The sequence below is a fragment of the Canis lupus genome, chromosome 10 (genome assembly GCF_048164855.1).
Source record: "Canis lupus baileyi chromosome 10, mCanLup2.hap1, whole genome shotgun sequence".
Taxonomy (NCBI): Eukaryota; Metazoa; Chordata; class Mammalia; order Carnivora; family Canidae; genus Canis; species Canis lupus.
This window is the reverse complement of record NC_132847.1, coordinates 2,618,542-2,639,009: the sequence shown is the minus strand read 5'-3', so window position 1 is coordinate 2,639,009 and position 20,468 is coordinate 2,618,542. Positions and strand designations below refer to the sequence as shown.

The following is a 20,468-nucleotide window of genomic DNA, read 5'->3' as shown; positions in this document are numbered from 1 at the left end:
AGTAATCTCCACACCCAATGTGGGGCTTGAACTCACAACCCTGAGATCAAGAGTCACATGCTTTTCTGACTGAGCCAGCCCTGAATGTTTTTTAAAATCAGGAATGGATGTTGAATTTTAACAAGTGCTTTTTCTGTACCCATTAAACATGATTTTCCACTTTTATTCTGTTAATGTGTTGAATCACACTGATTTTCAACCTCACAGTTTTTAATAAATCCAACTGGATTGTAATTTTTTCCTATTTATATATTGTCAGATTCATTGAGATAATATTTACTGTATATACATCCGTGATCATAAAAGAAATTAACCTATAATTTTCCTTTTTTGTAATACCTTTGTTATAATGCTAGTCTCATTCAAAGAATTGGGAAGTTTTCCTCTTTTTCTGTTCTCTGAATAAATTTGTATAAGATTGGTGTCATTTCTTCCTTAAATGTTATAAAATCATCTAAGCCTAGAGCTTTTTTCTGAGGGAAGATTTTATTTTATTTTATTTTATTATTTTATTTTATTTTTTAAAAAATATTTTATTTATTCATTAGAGACACAGATAGAGAGGCAGAGACACAGGCAGAAGGAGAAGCAGGCTCCGTGCAGGGAGCCCGACAAGTCAATCCCAGGTCTCCAGGATCATGCTCTGGGCCAAAGGTGGCGCTAAACCGCCGAGCCACCTGGGCTGCCCTATATTTTTATTTTAAAAAAAGATTTACTTATTTATGTTAGAGAGAACGCGAGTGAGCGCAAGTAGAAGGAGATGTAGAGGGAGCAAATCTTCAAGCAGACGCTCCACTGAGCCCCGAGAGAAGATTTTAAGCTTTTGATTTAATTTATTGCCTAGATGTAAAATTCCTAGTTCCTATTCCTTCTTGTGCCAATTTTGGTACTTTGCATTTTTCAAGGGATTTGCCTATTTCATTTAAATATCAGAATTTACTAACAAAGTTGTCATAATATCCTTTTATAATTTTTGTTGTAAAAAACACAGAACATGAAAGTTGCCATCTTAACCAATTTTTAAAAATATTTATTTATTAAAAAAATTTAAAAAATATTTATTTATTCATGAGAAACACACACACACACACACACACACACACACACACACACACACACAGGCAGAGACACAGGCAGAGGAAGAAGCAGGCTCCATGCAAGAAGCCCAATGTGGGACTTGATCCCAGATCCCGGGATCACGTCCTGAGCCAAAGGCAGACACTCAAACCCTGAGCCACCAAGGCGTCCCTCCCCATCTTTACCATTTTTAAGTGAATAGTTCAGTAGTACTGAGTATATTCACACTGTTGTGAAATACATTTCCAGGTCTTTTTAATCTTGCAAATCTGAAACTCTATACCTACTGAGCAACTTCCTTCTCTCCCCTTTCACCAGCCCCTGGTAATAATGATCATTCTACTTTCTATTTTTATAAACTTTATTATTATTTCTTTTAATGTGTGTAGGTGCTATAGTGATGCCCCCTTTTCATCCCTAATATTGGTCATTTGGGTCTTTTTCCTTGATAGCAGAAATTTGTTACCTTTAGTAATAGTCTTTTTCAAGAAACAACTTTGTGCTTGGTTGGATTTTTTTTTTCTTTTTTTGGATGTTTTTTCTATTTTATGTTTGTTTCCACTGAATTCATTTATGATCTTTTATTATTTCCTTCATTTGATTTAGTTTGGTCTTTATTTGGGAGGAATGCTTAGAAGATTGACTTCTAGCCTTTTTTTCTTTTCTAATATATATATTTGAGGTCACCGACTTTCCTCTAAATGGCATTACCTGCATCACACAAGTTTTAATAATTTCCACTGCAATTTCTTCTCTGTCTTATGAGCTTTTTTTCCCCTTAAAATAGGTTTTTTCTTTCTTTTTTTCTTAAAGTAGATTCTATGCCCAATGTGGGGCTTGAATTCACAACGTTGAGATCAAGATTGGATGCTCTACCAAATGAACCATCCAGTTGCCCCTGTCTTATAAGCTTTTTAAAATATATTACCTCAGGAGTGCCTGGCTGGCTCAGTCAGTGGAGAATGTGACTCTTGATCTCAGGGTTTTGGTGCAGAGATTACTTAAAAAAATAAATCTTAAAAATAAAAAATAAGTATATTATTGACTCCAAACATTTAGAGATCATTTTAATTACCTTTTCACTATTGATTTCTAACTTAATTCCACTGGTCAGAAAACATACTCTGTATAACTTCAATCCTTATATATTTGTTGAAATTTGCTTTATCACCCAACATATGGTCTATTTTAGTAAGTGATTTGTACGCACTTGAAAATAATATATGAACTGTAGTCAATGAATGCTATATTTATGTGTCAATCACATCTTTGTTAATCATGTTGTTCAAATCTAGATCCTTGATGAGTATTTGTGCACTTGTAAAAAGAGGTGTGTTTAAATTTCCCACTATGATGTTGGAATTATTTGTCCTTTTAGATCTGTTAATTTTTGCTTCATATGTTTTGAGAATATATTAGGTACACAGAATTTAGAATTGTTTTCTTCATGATAGATTAACTTTTTCATCATTATGAAATGTCCCTCTTTGTCTTAAAGCATATTTTGTCTGATATTTATACAACAATGATTTTCTTTTGGTTAGTGTTTATGTGGTATATATATATATATGATATATATCATATATATATCATACATATATTTAAAGATTTATTTATTTGAGAGGGAGAGAGAGCAAGTGTGAGAGAGAGAGATGAACAGGGTGAGAGGCAGAGGGAAAAGCAGACTCCCCAGTGAACAAGGAGCCCAATGCAGGGCTTGCTCCCTGGACTCTGGATCATAACCTGAGCCAAAGAAAGACACTTAACCAACTGAGCCACCCAGGTGCCCCCTGTCTCCTTATATTAAAGAAGTGTCACATATACATAGATGTATATGTGTATTTATAAATTTTAAATAATCTATCTTTATATTTGAATATTTAATAATTTTATATTCATTACTGATATACAGGGACTTAAATTTATGATATTTAATATTTCTATTTGTCTGTCCTTTCCCATGTTCCTTTCCTCTTTTTAAAAATAACATTTCTTCTTTTGAATCACTTTATTAGTCTATTTTTTCTTTTATAAGTTTATGTTACTTTTTTCTGTTCTTTTAATGGCTATGCTAGCCTAGAGACTATTTTACCACTTTTTAGTTGTTACCTTGATCACATCATGTATCTTTGATCTATTTAATTAATTGTTTTTTAAAAGATTTACTTATTTATTTGAGAGACGGAGAGAGCATGAGTTGGGGGGAGGGGCAAAGGGAGAGGGAGAAGCAGACTCCCTGATGAGCGGGGAGCCCTATGTGGGGCTCAATCCTAGGACCCTGGGATCATGACCTGAGCTGAAGGCAGATGCTTAACCAACTGAGCCACCCATGTGCCCCTATTTTATTTTTTTAAAGATTTTAAAAAAAGATTTTATTTATTTTTTCATGAGACACATATACAGAAAGAGGCAGAGACACAGGCAGGGAGAGAAGCAGGCTCCATGCAGGGAGCCCAATGTAGGACTTGATCCTGGGACTCCAGGATCACACCCTGGGCTGAAGGCAGGTGCTTAACCGCTAAGCCACCCAGCTGTCCCCAAAAGATTTTATTTTGAAAGAGAGAGGGGTGGGGGAGGGACAGAGGGAGAGGGAGAGAGAGAATCTTAAGCAGATTTCCTGCTGATTGTGGAGCCCCACATGGGGCTCAGGTTTTATGACCCTAAGATCATGACCTCAGCAGAAATCAAGAGTCAGATGCTCAACAAATTGAGTGACCCTAGGGGATCCCTGGGTGGTGCAGCGGTTTAGCGCCTGCCTTTGGCCCAGGGCGTGATCCTGGAGACCCGGGATCGAATCCCACATCGGGCTCCCAGTGCATGGAGCCTGCTTCTCCCTCTGCCTGTGTCTCTGCCTCTCTCTCTCTCTGTGACTATCATAAATAAAAAAACAACAAAACAAAACAAAAAAAACAAATTGAGTGACCCTGGAGCTGCATCTTTGATTTATTAAATTCTAATACAAATCAGTATTTTTACTTATTCTTGGGCAATGCAAATATCTCAAAAGCACTTTTATCCTCTTCTACCTTTTGTGCAACTGATGTCAGGTAATCTCCATAGGACATTACTATTAAAGTTTTATACATCAACTGCCATTTAGGTTAACCTGCATATCTTCCCTTTTTGTGGCTCTTTAGTCTTCCTGCATCTCCACGTTCCTGTCTGGGATAACTGTCCTTCTGCTTGAAGATTTCCCTCTCAGTATTTCTGTTCATTGGAAAATGTCTTATTTGTTATTTCTGGAATGAGGCTTTTCGTTTATTTTACTTTTTATTGAAGTATAGCTGACATACAATGTTATCCTAGTTTCAGGTGTATAACACGTGATTCAACATGTATACAATCAGCAATTCTATACATTATGCTATGCTCACCAAAATAAGTGTAGTTACCATTCGTTAACACACAGTTATTACAATATTATTGACTATATTCCCTATGTTGTATTTTTCATCCCTGTGAATTAATTATTTTATATATATTTATTTTGGATGAATTTTTTCCTAGGCTATTTAAGTTGGCAGGTTCCCCACTTACCCAACACTTTACTATTTTCTGGTTTTCATTGTTTTGTTCAAGATATCAACTGTCAGTCTTCTATTATTATTTAAAAGTAACACATCTCATATTGAAGAAGGAAAAACAAAGCTGGTGACTCATACTTCCTGATCGCAAAACAACTACAAAAGTATGATAATAAATATAGGGTGCTATTAGCATAAAGATGGATAGATCAATGAAATATAATTGAGAGCGTACAAATAAACTTATATATTATGTTTAACTGATTTTCAACAAGGGTGCCAAGACCATTCAATTCAATCTCTTCAACAAACTGTACTGGGACAAGTGGGACATCTAAATGCAAAAGGATGAAGTTGGACCCATATCTCACACTAATACACAAATATTAACTCAAAATGGATCAAAGACCTAAATATAGGAACTAGAACTACAAAACTCTTAGAAGTTTTTGTGACCTTGAATTAGGTAACAATTTCTTAGATATGACACCTAAAGCACAAACTACCAAAGAAAACACAAACTGGACTCCATCAAAATTAAAAACTTGTCCTTTGAAGGATACTATCAAGAAAGTGAATAGATAACATAGAAAATGGTAGAAAATATTTGCAAATCATATATCTGATAAGTGCCTAGTATCTGGAATATATAAAGAGTTCTTACAACTCAATAAAAAAACCAAACAAGTTGCTAATTAAAAAATAGACAAAAAACTTGGATATTTCTCTAAAGAAGGCATATAAGTGGTAAGTAAGTACATGAAAAGCTGCTCGAAATCATTAGTCACTAGGGAAATACAAATTAAAACCACATGAGGTATCATTTCACATTCACTAAAAATGGCTATAATTTTTTAAAAAAAGGAAAATAGTAAGTGTTGGTGAGCATATAGAGAAACTGGGACCCTTGTACACTGCTGGCAGGAATGTAAGATGGTTAAGTTAAGTCACCATGAGTAACATTTGGGAGGTTCCTCCAAAAGTTTTAAACACAAAGTTACCATAGGACCCAGCAATTCCATACCTAGTTATATACCTAAAAGAAATGAAAAGAGAGATGCAAAGATTCTTGTACAGCAATTCATAGCAGTGTTATTCACAATAGCCAAAAGGTGGAAGCAGCTCAAATGTCCATCAATGAATGAATGGATGAACAAATTGTGGTGTATACACACACACACACACACACACACTGGACTATTAGCCATAAAAAGGGATGAAGTATTGATACATGTTACAATATGGATCATCCCTGAAAGCATTATGCTAAGTGAGAGAACACAGGCCAAAAGATCACATAACTTATATGATTCCATTTATATGAAATATCTAGAATAGGGATATCCACAGACAGAACACAGAGATCTTCCAAGGACTGGAGGGGAGGGTGGAATGAGAAGCAACTTACTTCATGCGGAGGAGTTTGCTTTCTGGGGTGATAAAAACTTAGAACTGGATAGAGGTGGTGGTCATACAATACTGTGAACATTTTGATAAAACCATTTAGCACTTTAAAGTGGTTAATTTTATGTTATGTGAATTTCTTCTCAATTAAAAAGATGTGGTGTATCTTTTTTCTCTAATTGCTTTAAAGTTTCTCTTTGCTCCCTTCCCCTCTTTTAAAGTTCTCCTATGATTTATCTTGGTGTATTTTTCTTGAATCTGTGATTTGATGTCTTTTGTCAGTTTGGGAAAATTAAAAACATTTTCTCTTCAAATACTGCTTCTGCTTTAACTGATCTTCTTTCCTTCTACTACCCAAACTGAATTACATGTATGTTAGATCTTGTTCATCATGATCTAAATTCTCTTGTGACCATTTTTTGTATTTCCCTTCCCTTTTTCCGTTTGTGCTTCAGGTTGAATACTTTCTCCTGACCTGTATTCCAGTTCACAAATCCTTTCTTCAGTGATGTTTAAGTTAAACCTTCTATGGGTTTCAGTCCTCACATTCCATTTACTTTTTTTGCTGTTTCCATTTATTTCTGAAATTATCCATCTTGTTATCAGTTTCTTGGACATACTTAAAGTTATTTTAAACTCTATGCTTCATAATTCTGATATTTGTTTTTCTGTGGATCTATTTTCCCTCCCTTTTTAAAAGTTGTTTGGTCTTCTTGTATGCCTGGTATTTTTGACGGTTTTTTAGACAGTACATATGAAAACTGTAGAGATCATCTGAAGCTGCTGCTGGTGTTATCTCCCTCTGGAGGATTTCCACATATTACTTTTAGGCTATGGACATATCCTTCAATCCAGTTAGAAATTAACGCAGATTCAGAGTTAGGCTTCACTCTGAGAGGGTTAGTCAAATTCTGGTTCAGCCTCTATCTAGTTCCAGGGTATAGCCCTTTGAGGATCCCAGCATATGAGGGCTCATTGTTCTGGGTGAGCTCTGGACTCCAGGGTGTGTCTCACAAGTTCAGGAAGGCTGCCTGAGCTCTCCTCATCAATCATTCAAGCCCCCATATTCTGGCCACTTCTCAGCCACTGTCTGTGAATTGGCAAATGCCTCTAAAAGAAAGGCAGTGTTGAACATTGGGTTCATATCACTTCACTTCCCTTTCCTCTGGGCTCTTGGCTTCTCAGGTCCTCATCACATTGATAGCTCTTCAATGCCTTAAGATAGAACAACAAAAAATGCTTTTCCATATTCTCTGGTTGTGCATGGTATGATGTTTGAACTATAACAAGTTAGGATGACACTACGAGAAACAGAAATGTGATTAACTTATCAGTGGCTTAGAGCTCCCGTTCATATGGCTTAAAGTTTTTCTAGACTTCAGAATCCTGAAATTGATGAATGCAATTAAAAAAAAAATAGGGACTTTGTAATTCTCTGAAAAATATAAGTACTTGATTATATGTGCTCTTTTATGTCTTTCTTCCCTCAATTAGACCATAAATTTATGGGTACAACTCAGATATATTTTATCTCTGTCTTTTCACATTATGTCAGCAAATACTCCATAGAACTGAATTGAGTAGGATGCATACTATCCCAATCACATCACTAAATTGTGTCTAGATAGTTTTAACTTGGAACTCTCCTGACAGGAAATAAAATGGGTTTTTGCACTAAGAAACAGACAGAGGGGTGCCTGGCTGGCTTAGCTGGAAAAGCATGTGGCTTTTGATCTCAAAGCCATTTGAGCCCTACATCGGATGTACAGATTACTAAAAAAAAGTAAACAAACTTAAAAAAAAAGAAACAGACAAGTAGCTAGAAATTAACCATCATTTGCTACTTCTGTGTATCACTGGTTCTGGTAGTTATACAGCCTTTGTAAAGATTATAAATGATTTAAAACAACTGAAATGTCCATCAACTAGGAACTGATTCAATATACAATGCATTTATCAATATTAAAGAGAAAGAGGCAAATAGATCCATATGCACTGATGTAGAATACCTCCAAAAACTGGGCAAGAAGAAAAACAATTCTTTTTTGCAAACCTACTGCTTCTATATTCTTGGTCTCAAATTGTGTTAAGTACTTTTTTTCTTAAAAGATTTTATTTGAGAGAGAGAGAGAGAGAGAGAGAGAGGCAGAGACACAGGCAGAGGGAGAAGCAGGCTCCATGCAGGGAGCCTGATGTGGGAACTGATTCCGGGACTCCAGGATCACACCTCCAGCGGAAGGCAGGCGCTAAACCACTGAGCCACCCAGGGATCCCAAGTACTTATTTTCTTATTCACTTCTAGCAAAGAACAAACGGAAGCCTGGCTATGCCTTGAAATTGCAAGCCTTTGTGAGAAGAAATTTTAGATAAAATTAAGGGAATTGTTGATGCAGACACAAAAAGGCAACAGAATTTTGTAGAATAGAGCCACTTAGGAGAATTTTGTAAGGTTAAGGTGAAGACAGGAAGCATTCATAAAAGTACAAGTCCTACCTGCTTACAAATGTAACCATTAGAGCATCTTGTGACAGTATTTGTGAAGTCCCTTTCTGAGATTTCTGGACTTAAATAGTATAAAGTTTTCTTCAATGATGTTACATTTATTCTTAAAATACCCTGTGCTAATTTGTTTCTATGGATAACCAGATTCCTACTGTCATCTGTGGCCCTCTTCTGTGGATATGAGGTAGGGATCCTTTTGCTTGGTAGAAAGCCTGAAAAATGTCATTTTTTTGTTTTTGTTTTTTTACTTTTGGGCTAAAGGAAATTTAATAGATCGGTGACCAATCAATAACTTGTTCTAAACCTATGTGCAGAAGAGATTTTGTTGGGGAAGGATAATGTGTATAGTGTGCTAATAATTATAAAGGTATGTAAGAAAGAATATGCTCACATATGCACAAAATCTCTCTGCAAATGCACACACCATACCTAGGCAACAGAGATGCTGGGAGAAGCCCAGGAAAGGCATCAGGGTGGGAGGGACATGTACTTTCACCTTATGTATGCCCTTTTGTACTATTTTGACTTTTTGTTTTTTCAACCATTAGCATGTTATTCAGGAAAATAATTTAAGATGTTTTCTAAATACAAGAAAAAGGATCGAAGGGGGAGAAACTTAAAATTTCTATATAATTTCACAACCACCATGCAAGATAGATGTGTTATTCTTACTTATTTCACAGAGAGATGAAATACTGACTCAAAATCATAAAGCTAGAGGTAGAGCCTAGGTAAAGCTGAATCCAAAGCAAACTGGTATCTTTCAGTTTTTTACTTTTAACACATAAATAACTTGGATTGTAGTTATGAACAAACTGCAAAAAAATTTAACAATGAAATTTAGTTGATATAATTAATACAATTTAAGCTCCCTAGATGCAACACTGTTATTAAGAGTTTTCTATGCTGTAAAATAAATGGCTACAGTAAATGAGAAGGTATAATTTTTCTAAGGTAATAAAAATTCAATTAAAATTCAAAGACTTGGGATCCCTGGGTGGCGCAGCGGTTTGGCGCCTGCCTTTGGCCCAGGGCGCGATCCTGGAGACCCAGGATCGAATCCCACGTCGGGCTCCCGGTGCATGGAGCCTGCTTCTCCCTCTGCCTGTGTCTCTGCCTCTCTCTCTCTGTGTGACTATCATAAATAAATAAAAAAAATTAAAAAAAAATAAAAATTCAAAGACTTTTCCAGGACACCTGTGATTTCTACCTGCCTTTTCAACTCCTCAGACTGTGCTCCCCGCACCACCCCTGGAGCTGTCTACTGAGTAGATACAAATGCATGGATGTAGCTCTCCTGTGCTGGGTGGATTCTCCCTAGAGGTCTCCTTACCCATGGGTTTTTAGGATCTTCTCCTCTTCATTGGCCCTACTGTTTCCATTCTATTTCTTGCCTGCAGGCTTGTTAAGGGGCATCTTCTTAGCTGGGATGTTCTAAGCCAGCACCTCTATATATTTTCTGTACCGACCCCGTTATTTTAATTTGTTGTCTGCATCTAATTCACACTTTCCACAGTGCACGAGCCTACTTTCGGCTCCCCACTGGGAAAGCTGTGGTCTTATGACAACACCAGGACACCTCTCTCCCCAACCATGCTTTTGTCCTAAACCCAAGCCAATCACACTTCTCAACCTTTCCTACCACCAAGGTTTGTGCACACAGGGCCCATGGCTAGGACAACCCATGATCTGCTCTTCTACTTGGCAAGCTTCTCTAAGGCAAAACAGAATGGGGTTTAGGACACAGCATTGGCAAGTTACTGGATTTCCCTAAACTTGTTTCCTTACCTGTCAAGTGGTGGTTAATAATAAGATGTTGTGAGGATTAAATGAGTTAATGTGTGAAATGCTTAAAAGAGTGCCTACCACATAGTAAGCTGTTATGATAATCAATAATTCACTTAAAAAATACAAACACACACAGATATACAGAAAGAGAATGTGCATGCATGTGCTAGCTCATCCCAAATAGTTCCCTCCATTCATGGTCCTGTTTTCCCCCTGAATCCATAAATTCCTTAAGGACAAGAACCAGCAAAAGCAGTCTCAGTACGTTTTTTTGGGTATGTGTAGAAAACAAAAGACAAGAACAACCTATGTTTTGAAGATTACAAAGTTTTTCCAAGAAGGGCTTAAAACCGAAATATCAATCTGTTCCAGACTTGTTGTTTTCTATTTTTTAAAATACGTAAACAAGAAATTACTCAACTTCCTACATTGCTTCTATTCATAAAGCTGACTTCTTAGTTGGTAGCACTGTGACTATGAATAAGCAAACGCATTTTGATGAAACTTTGAATTCTGGTTCTAAGGAACCCAAACACCCACTTAAAAGATAACATGTGTGCACACACACGACACATCACGTTCTTAGCTGAGACCATGACTAATTGAAACATAAAAACTTAATGATGCCAGTTTAATCTCAAAGCCACAAAACGGCAGGTTCAAATTTCAATGGCTCATAAATCATCTGTAAGATTGATGGAAAGCTCTATTCTATTAGTTCACTCATTTCATTTCTTAGCTCTTATAAAAGTTCTATATTTGGCCCCACATGGGACCTATTGTTTGAAAAAGTCTTATTCTCTGCTAGGGCTTGAAATAATGTGAAAAGGGTGAAAGTACGCTAACAGTGCATTGTCATTAAACAGTCTTACATCTCCTGCCTATTGAAGGAAAATAACAACTTGTCATAAATGGGAAGGCACAGCAAAGAGAACCAATTTGGGTAATTTTCACTGGAATAAAGTAAGGTGGGGAGAAACTATTCTACTAATTTGTGAAAATCTGCTCGAAGAGAAAAATTTTGTAGGTATTGAGGAAGAAGCGAACTTCAACACAGCCCACTCTAGGAATAAAGTCAAACACTCAGCTGAACTCTCTAGCATACAGTTAGCTGGAAATGTCAGGAGAGCCACTGAACCAGTCAATCTCAAGTGAAAAAGATACACTGAATAACCTCTGCAGCTTCTAGAAATTCTTTAACCCCATATGCACCTAACAACAGAACCCCAGAATACATAAGGCAAAAATTTCTCTATTTGATAGCAGAATATATATTTTTCTCAAGTGCACATGGAACATTCTCCAAGATAGACGATATGTTAGGCCACAAAACAAGCCTAAATGTATTTAAAATGATTGAAATCATATAAAATATGTTCTCCAACCATAAGGTAATGAAATTAGAAATCTTTAAGAGAAGGATATTTTGGAAATTCACAAACTTTTTAAAGATTTTATTTATTTATCCATGAGAGACAGAGAGAGAGAGAGAGAGAGAGGCAGAGACACTCACAGGCAGAGGGAGAAGCAGGCTCCATGCAGGGAGCCCGATGCGGGACTCAATCCCAGGACCCTGGGATTATGCCCTAAATCGAAGGCAGATGCTCAACCACTGAGCCACCCAGGTGCTATTCACAAACATATTTTTAAGATTTTTTTTTAAGATTTAATTTATTTGAGGGAGAGTGAAAGAATGAGTGCAAGTGGAGGGAGCAGAGGGAGAGGGACAAGCAGACTCCACTGTATGGAGCCAGATGAGGGGCCCAATCTCACAAACCTGAGATCATGACCTGAGCTGAAATCAAGAGTTATTTACTTAACTGACTGAGCTACCCAAGCGACCCAATATGTGGGGTTTAAATAAAATATGGATCCAAAGAGAAATCACAAAGGAAAGTAGAAAATACTCTAGGATAAATGATGTAAAACCCACAATATACCAAAGCTTATGGATAGGCAAAATCATGCTTAGGTGAAAATTTATAGTTGTAAATGCTTGTAAGAAAGATCTGAAGTTAATAATCTAATTTTCTACCTTTAGGAAACAAAACAAACAAAACAAAACTAGACCCAAAGCAGAGGAAGAAAGTAACAAAGATCTGAGCAAAAACAAATGAAACAGAGAATAGAAAAATAGGCAAATCAGTGAAACCAAAAGTTAGTTCTTTGAATAGATAAAAATTTACAAACCTTTAGCTATACTGACTAGGCAAAAAGAAGACTCAAGTTACTATGAAATGAAAGAGGGCATTACTACCAACACTGCAAGAATAAAAAAGGATTATAAGGGAATCTTACAATTGTATGCCAATGAGCAAGACAACCTTGATGAAATGGACAAATCACTAAAGAGATACAAACTATAGAAACTAACTTAAGTAATAGAAAACATGAATAGATCTATAATAAGTAAAGACAGTATACAAAAAACTCCCCACAAGGAAAAGTCCAGGCCAGATGGCTTCACTGGTAAATTCTACCAAATAATTGTGTAAGAATTAATGCCAATCCTTTTCAAACTCTTTTAAAAACCAGCAAAGAAGAATTACTTCATAATTCATTATATGAGGCCAGCATTACATTGACATTAAGCCAGAGAAAGACATCACAAGAAAATTACAGATCAATACCTTGTATGAATGTAGATGCATAAATCCCCCTGGGCTGCCGGGTAGGGGAGGGAAGGGATGGGGCTGGATTCAGGTGGATTCCCGCCTGGAATGGCAGATGGCCTCCGTGATGGAAAGGGAGAGGGTGATCCTCTCCGCAGAGAACCCTCAGTCCTTTGAGCGCAGTGTGATGGGATTTTACAAGATATGTGGCCTGTACTCTCAAAAAAAAATTGTATTTTGGAAATATTTAGATAAATACAAGAGTTGAGACCATCTAAAAAAAAATACAAAAAAAAATACTAGCAAATAGTAGCAACCTGAATTTTGCAACATATAGAGGACAAAACCCACACAATCATTATAATAGGCATAGAAAAAGCCCTTGCAAAATCCAAAATTCATGATAAAAACACTCAATAAGCTTGAAATAGAAGGGAACTTTTTCAATCTGATAAAGGGCATCTATGGAAATCCCATAGCTAACATCATACACAATGGTGATAGTCTGAAAGCTTTCTCCTCAAGATCAGAAACAACACATGGATATCTGTTTGCACTTCTGTTCAACATTACATTAATGGGGGGTCTAGCCAGGGACAATTAAGCAAGAAAACAACAGGACTCTAGATTGGAAAGATGTTAAACTACCCCTATTTGCTCATGAGATGACCTTTTATATAGGAAATTTTAAGGTATCCACTAAAAGACTATTAGACCTAGTAAAGGAGCTCAGCAAGGTTGCAAGGATAAAAGATCAATGTACAAAAATTAATCATATTTCTACAAAAATTAAATGGAGAAGGTATCCTCTCTTCAAGGACTGAAAGACTTCCTATTTTAAAATTTTAATTATTTTTAAAATAATTTATTTGAGAGAGACAGAGAGACCACGTGTGGGGTGAGGGACAGAAGAGAGGGAGAAGCAGACTCCCTGCTGAGCAAGTAGCTTGATCCCAGGATCATGAGATCATGACCCAAAGTCAGATGCTTAACTGAGCCACCCAGGTGTCCCAATATAATATGTTTTTTTAATTAAAAAAAATTTTTAAAAAGTGGGCTTCATGTCCAGTATGGAGCCCAACGTGGGGCTTGAACTCAACCCTGAGATCAAGACTTGAGCTGAGATCAAGACATGGATTCTTAACCGAGCTTCCTAGGCACCCCAAAGACTGAATATTATTCTAAAGCAATCTGCAGATTCAGCATAATCCCTATCAAAATGCCAGCTGGCATTTTTGCACATTGAAAAATTGATCTTAGAGTTTATATGGAAACACAAGGGACCCTCTATAGCCAAAACTATCTTGAAAAAGAACAAAGTTGGGAGGACTCACACTTCCCTATTTTAAAACTTACTACAAAGCAATAGTAATCAATATCATGGGATACTGGCACGAGGACAGAAAGGGAGACCAGTGGAATAGAATTGAGAGTCCAGAAATAAACTCATATATTATGCTTAACTGACTTTTGACAAGGGTACCAAGACCACTCAATGGGGGGGGGCGGGGAGGAGAATAATTTGTCCAACAAATGGTACTGGGACAAATGTATAGCCACATGCAGAAGAATGAAGTTTGACCCCTATTTGACACCATATGCAAATACTAGCTTAAAATAGGTCAAAGATCTGAATATAAGAACTGTAAAAGGGCAGCCTGGGTGGCTCAGCGGTTTAGTGCCGCCTTCAGTCCAGGGCCTGATCCTGGAGTCCCAGGCTGGGCTCCCTCCCTGCCTGCTTCTCCCTCTGCCTGTGTCTCTGCCTCTCTCTCTCTCTCTCTGTGTGTCTCATTAATAAAGTCTTAAAAAAAAAAAAGAACTGTAAAATTGTCGGAAGGTTTTGTCACCCTCAATTAGGCAATGGTTTCTTAGATATGATACCTAAAACACAAACCAAAGAAAAAAGCAGATAAACTGGACTCCATCAAAATGAAAAACTCATACTGTGAAAGATACTCTCAAGAAAGTGAACAACTTAAAGAACAGGATAAAATATTTGTATATCATATATATGATAAGGGCCTAGTAATCTGGAAGTATAAAGAACTCTTACAACTCAACAACAAAAAGACCACCCAATTAAAAAAAAATTGGCAAAGGACTCAGATTTTTCTCTAAAGACATTCAAGTGGCTAATAAGCACTTGAAAAGTTGCTCAACATCATTAGTCATTAGGGAAATGCAAATCAAGAGCATAAGGAGATGGTTTTAAAAAGGAAAATACTAAGTGCTAGTGAGGATGTGGAGGAACTGGAACCCCTGAACACTGCTGGTAGGAGTAAGAAACTGCAACTGCTCTGTATAACATTTTGGCAGTTTTTCAAGTCAGAGCTACCACATGACCCAGCAATTCCACTCCGAGGGACAGACCCAAGTGAGCTGGAGATAAGTTCATAAACTTGTACGCCAACGTTCACAGCAGCGTATTTGTGATAGCTGAAAGGTGGAAACAACAAATGTCCATCGCTGGACAAGCAGACGAACAAAACGTGGTACACACCCATACAGTGGTATATTATTCAGCCACAAAAAAGGATGAGTACTGATTAAAGGTATAACATGGAAGAACTTGAAAATGTTACACTACATGAAAGAAGCCAGATGCAAAAGGCTACGTATTCTAGGATTCCATTTACGTGAAATGTTCAGAATGGGTGGATCCACAGAGACAGAGAGATTAGTAGTTTCCAGGATGGCAGGGGGAGGGCAGGGGTGAGAGGTTACTGTTCATGAGTATAGGGCTTCTTTGGGGGTGATGTAAATGTTCTGGATTAGGCAGTTGTGATGGTTGTACAACCTAGTATAGTCACAACTATACTAAAAACCACGGAATTGACTTATCCTTCAAAAGGTTAAATTTTTATGGTATGTGAATTATATCTCAATTGAAAAGATAAAAATCTTCAACCTACCAATTTGAGAATTTACTACTTTTATTGGTTTACTGTAGTGGGAGTTAAGTTCTCATCCCTTAGGGATGCTGAAGTAAAAGGCTGAAAATTCACTGCTCAAAAGGTTTATACACACTGATAATCCTTCAAGCATAGAATTCAATATAACATAAAATATTTCAACATTTTCCTCATCAAAACAGCAAAAAATATTTCATTTACACATAAAATTGCTCTCTCCCAACTTTTTAGAATTTGCCATTTTTAAAGAGTACTGTACAAATCAGGTAGAAAATCATCATGGGTAGATGCAATTCATTACTCATCAGTGCGTAGTTTGGAAAATTTTCCATATACTCATTCCTTCATCCCACAAATATTTAGAGTCCTTACTATGTGAAAACCACTTTACAAGGCTGGGGATACAGTGGCCAGCAACACAGCTAAACGTTTCTGCTGCTGTGGGGCTAATGCTCTGGTGAAGGTAGTAGGTCAACCACAAAGCAGTAAGAGATGATCAGAGAGCACGGAGACCCTAAAGAAAGTAAAACAGAGGAACTCCACGGAGTGCCTGAGCAGGCAGTGCCTCTGCTCTGGACTACGTTGGCATGGGAGGAGCCACTGTGAGAACGCCAACAGGAGCAGCGTCACTGTTCCTCCTGTGGGGATTCATGAGCACATTCTGTCTCCGAAACACACATGTGAGATTTGGGTATGTGATCTCCAAGTCGGCCTTCCGAACACAAGTGGGTCAATGATACTCAATAGCACGGTCTTCTTATTTTATTATTTATTTATTTTAATACAAAGCTTTGGCATTAGCAATTTTATGAAAAAATAAAATGTACTAAAAATAAACGCTTGTATGGCATGATTGGTAAATGATGCACAAAAATAGGTTCTTTTTTCCTTGAAGGCAATCAGTCAGAAAGCAGTTTTTTCTTCTTCAAAACCACTCTACCCTGTGGAATGAAAGGGAAAAAAAAGAAGTCAAGAATCAGTTAAAGGGGAATTGCCAATATTTTAAAATAACAGAGAAAGTGATCCTCACTGAGGGGTGGCCTGGCGCTGTCCCCAACTACTTCCCAGCCCTGTCTGGTAAAGCCAGGAAGCCACTGGCATCTTCCTGAACTTAGCAGCTTCAGATCTGTGATCAAGTGGCTCAGTCACCTTGGAAGTGTGTGTGTCCTCCCACCAGGAACATGGACAAAAGCCCAGGCTAATAGCATCTCGTTTAAAAATTCAGGGACGGGGCACCTGGGTGGCTCAGTGGCAGAGGACCTGCTTTTGGCTCAGGGTGTGATCCCAGAGTTCCGGGATCGAGTCCCACATAGGCTCCCCACGGGGAGCCTGCTTCTCCCTCTGCCTATGTCTCTGCCTCTCTGTCTCTCGTGAATAAATCAGTAAAATCTTTAAAAATAAATAAAAATGCAGGGGCAACTATACTGGTTGCTGGTTCACAACTTTTCCTGGTTTGAATGTATGTTCTCAGGGCCGTGTGTCCTGGAATCTGTAGTTGTTTCTTTATAATAGGATCCCCCTTTATATCTCATGCAAGAAGGTCAATCTTTACTTTGAAATAAAATTTGCAGAACCCAGCCCTCCAGGGCTTATGACTCTCATGGGACTTCCCCAGACTGTATGCACACACATCTGTCCCTATAGCAGGTGCCTGACAGTACCTGGGGCCTCTGCAGCCTGGCACTGTGGGGCTGCTCTAGCTCACTGAAGCCCTGTACGGCTGGCTCACTTCCTTGGCTCCCCATTTGTGTCTTTAGTGCTGCTTCCTCTTCTCTCTGCTCAGTTCCAGAGCCACGTTCCTTGCCTCTCAATCTCTAATCACACATTGCTCCAGCACTACTTCATGTCCTCTCTTCCCCATGACTTCCTCCCTTAGATACATACTCTCACCTCACCCATCATCCTGCCTGCAGTCTCTACGCTAGAGCAACTTTTCGGCCACAGGAATCCTCTTTTTGCTGAAAAGCCTTACATATTAGTCGCTGTTTCCAAGAACACAGTCCAAATTCTGCAGCTGGCCTACTGCCGCCACCACTTCCAGCAGACACAACCAACTCACAACTCTCTGGTCCTGTTCCATGAGCACCCCATCCAGGAAGCCTCTGTTAACTTCCCAGGGCGTGAGCAGGGCCCACAAGCTCTCCCATCACTTCAGCAGGCGCCATAAGCCTGGCCATAAGCCTGAGCGCTGCGCAAAGCAGCCCCATTCCCACAGCACCCCTGCAGGGCGAGGCCATTCACAACTTCACACAGAGCTCTGGACTTGACTGGTTACTGCAGCCCTGCTGAACATAACACACTGATTTTACAAAATTTTCCCAGATAAATCAGATGTTAGATATAACAACTTTCAATGGGCAAATCAAGATTTTTAAGCTGACTTTATTTGGGCTGCTCTTCTAAGGTAAAATCGCTGCAGCCACAAGATTAAAGGGACTTGTGAAAACCAAAAATGACCACTACAGAGACAGTGCAGAAGTCCAATCCAAGGTCCTCATTGCCTTTGATCTTCTCTGTGTCATCACATTTCTAGAAAGCCAACAGTCTTCTTCTACCACATTATCCAGAGCCCTGGGATGGCTCTCTGGAGTAGTCAAAGATGAGCAATGCAAAGGGAGGAGGTAGACCCAGAAACATCGAGGTTGAATTCCAGGCCCTTCTTCCTATGGCATTTCTCAGGGAATCCCCCAGCCCCTTTGGGCCTCAGGTTATTCTGTGTATGTATCTTAGGCTCAGAGTGGCTAAAAGGAGAAGTAAACACTAGCAGAAAGAAGAGGATTCGTTATAAAATTGGGGGCATGTTGAATCTTTGCTGGTGTTATGACAAGGAAGGCTGTCTTGGAAAAATAAGCAATCCTTGATGGGTGCCAGTGTAACCAAAAGGTACTCGACTGAGAACCAGAAATTGAAAATTTTTAGTTCTGTGTTTTCTCAAACTGCAAGCGGTCTCCTATTAATGGACTGAAAAAGCCATGCAGAATTCCCAACCAGCATTAACAACAAAGTGTAAAGGAGGATCGGTGAATACTGTGTGTAGGGAGGAAGACAACTGTAAACTTTGTCAGTTACACACTGGGAATGTCACAATGTAAAATGTAGTTCTTACAGTGGTAGGTGGTAAAAAAGTTTTCAAATCATTGCTTAATATTTAAGGTTCTAAAAGGGGCAGCCAGCCAGCAGGGCATGCAAGCCCTCTTCTCAGGCTCTGACTTGCCCCAGAAAAGGACCATTGAGGACAGACAAGTGAAGAGGGGCTCTCAGAACTACAGGGAACCTCTGGCCTCCTCCCACTCAGGGTCTGCCTCCAAACAGTGCTAGCCTTGTAGCTCATTTCTGTCTGCAGCTCCCTGGCTTGCAAAGCATCCCATGTCAGAGACGGATACTGCCAACCAGCACAAAGCTCTTCCTTGTACTCAGTGGTGCTCTACCTTCCTGTGGATATCTTGAGAGCTCCCCACTACACAGTAAGCTCCCCCTGTGTGTGCACTGGTCAGTCCCCATGGGACTGTGATGAGTGTCACACAGGGTAACTGGGGCAGACCCAGAGCCTGACAGGAATAGGCTGTTGGGAAGTACTTGGCAAACCATTGCTGTTTTCATCTTTGCGAGCCCTTCAAATACTTGGAGACCTCCTTCACATCACCCTCAACTTTGCTCTTTAAGCCAAGCATCCCCAAGGCATCAAAAATGATTACACTTTCAAATCCTTTTACACTGAAACAAGTTAATGTTCCTCTTAAGAGTGTGAGCAGAACAGGGCGCCTTGGTGGTTCAGTAGGTTGAGGGTATGACTCGATTTCAACTCAAGTCAGATCACAGGGTTGTGAGGTCCAGCCCGGCATCTGGCTCTGTGCTCATTGTGAAGTCTGTGTGAAATTCTCTCTCTCCCCCTCCCTTTGCCCTTCCCCTGCTTGTTCTCATGCTCTCTCTCTAAAATCAATCTTTAAAAAAACAAAAAAACAACAACCATGAGCAGAACAATTCAGAACTACTGAAGACAGAGTCAAATAGCAGCACTCATTCCTTTGATCAGGCTCCTAACTTTCCGTCACTATGCCTCAGGAGCTAGCTCAGCAAGAATACTGGCGGGGTTGACTCTGACCTGCTGCAGAGCTAGGGCTTCCTGGCCTCGGGTTATGCCACAGGAGTTTATATTTGCTACAGTTACTGCACATTAACCACAGCAGGGTTCATTTCCTTCTGCTGAGATGGTTTTGAAACTTGAATGTCTGGGTTATTATACTCCTGGGCAGATCCTTGGGCATGAGTTCTATGAAGTCGAATCTAGGAACTGAGAAAGAACACTGGAGGATACCTAGCTGAACCTCCCATTCCGCTCAAAATCCGTCTGCATCATTGTCTGACCTCACAACGCAACTCGTGCCTCAAATGAAAACAATGAAAATACTTACTGTTCTCATGTTGAGGGAAAAATAGACTGATACAAACATAAGCTGGTGAACACTGAGATTTAATGAGTTTTTTGGAATGATGAAGTAGAGCAGCAAACCTCCTTTGGGAGCTGAAGTTTACTAACATTGCTTACTTAGGTACTAAGAAATTGGGAGTATGGAAAATTATATATATAAATATATTTACCTTGGATGTTATTTGCTGCTTTGACTCTTTATAATTGCAAAGCCTCAACA

At 38.7% G+C, this 20,468-nt stretch overlaps 1 protein-coding gene across 3 annotated transcripts in view; it reads right to left on the bottom strand.

Moving 5' to 3' along the window:
* The window catches only part of RNF130 (ring finger protein 130), a 136,841-nt gene that overhangs the window by 12,095 nt on the left and 104,278 nt on the right, over positions 1–20,468 (bottom strand). For 2 of the 3 annotated variants that reach the window (XM_072840456.1, XM_072840458.1), the window contains one exon: positions 16,574–16,760. The exons of the other annotated variant lie outside the window; for it this stretch is intronic. In XM_072840456.1, coding sequence (XP_072696557.1) covers positions 16,745–16,760 — 16 coding nt within the window. In that variant the 3' untranslated portion in view covers positions 16,574–16,744. Of the gene's footprint in view, positions 1–16,573; positions 16,761–20,468 lie in introns of those variants that run through there. 3 annotated transcript variants of the gene reach the window in all.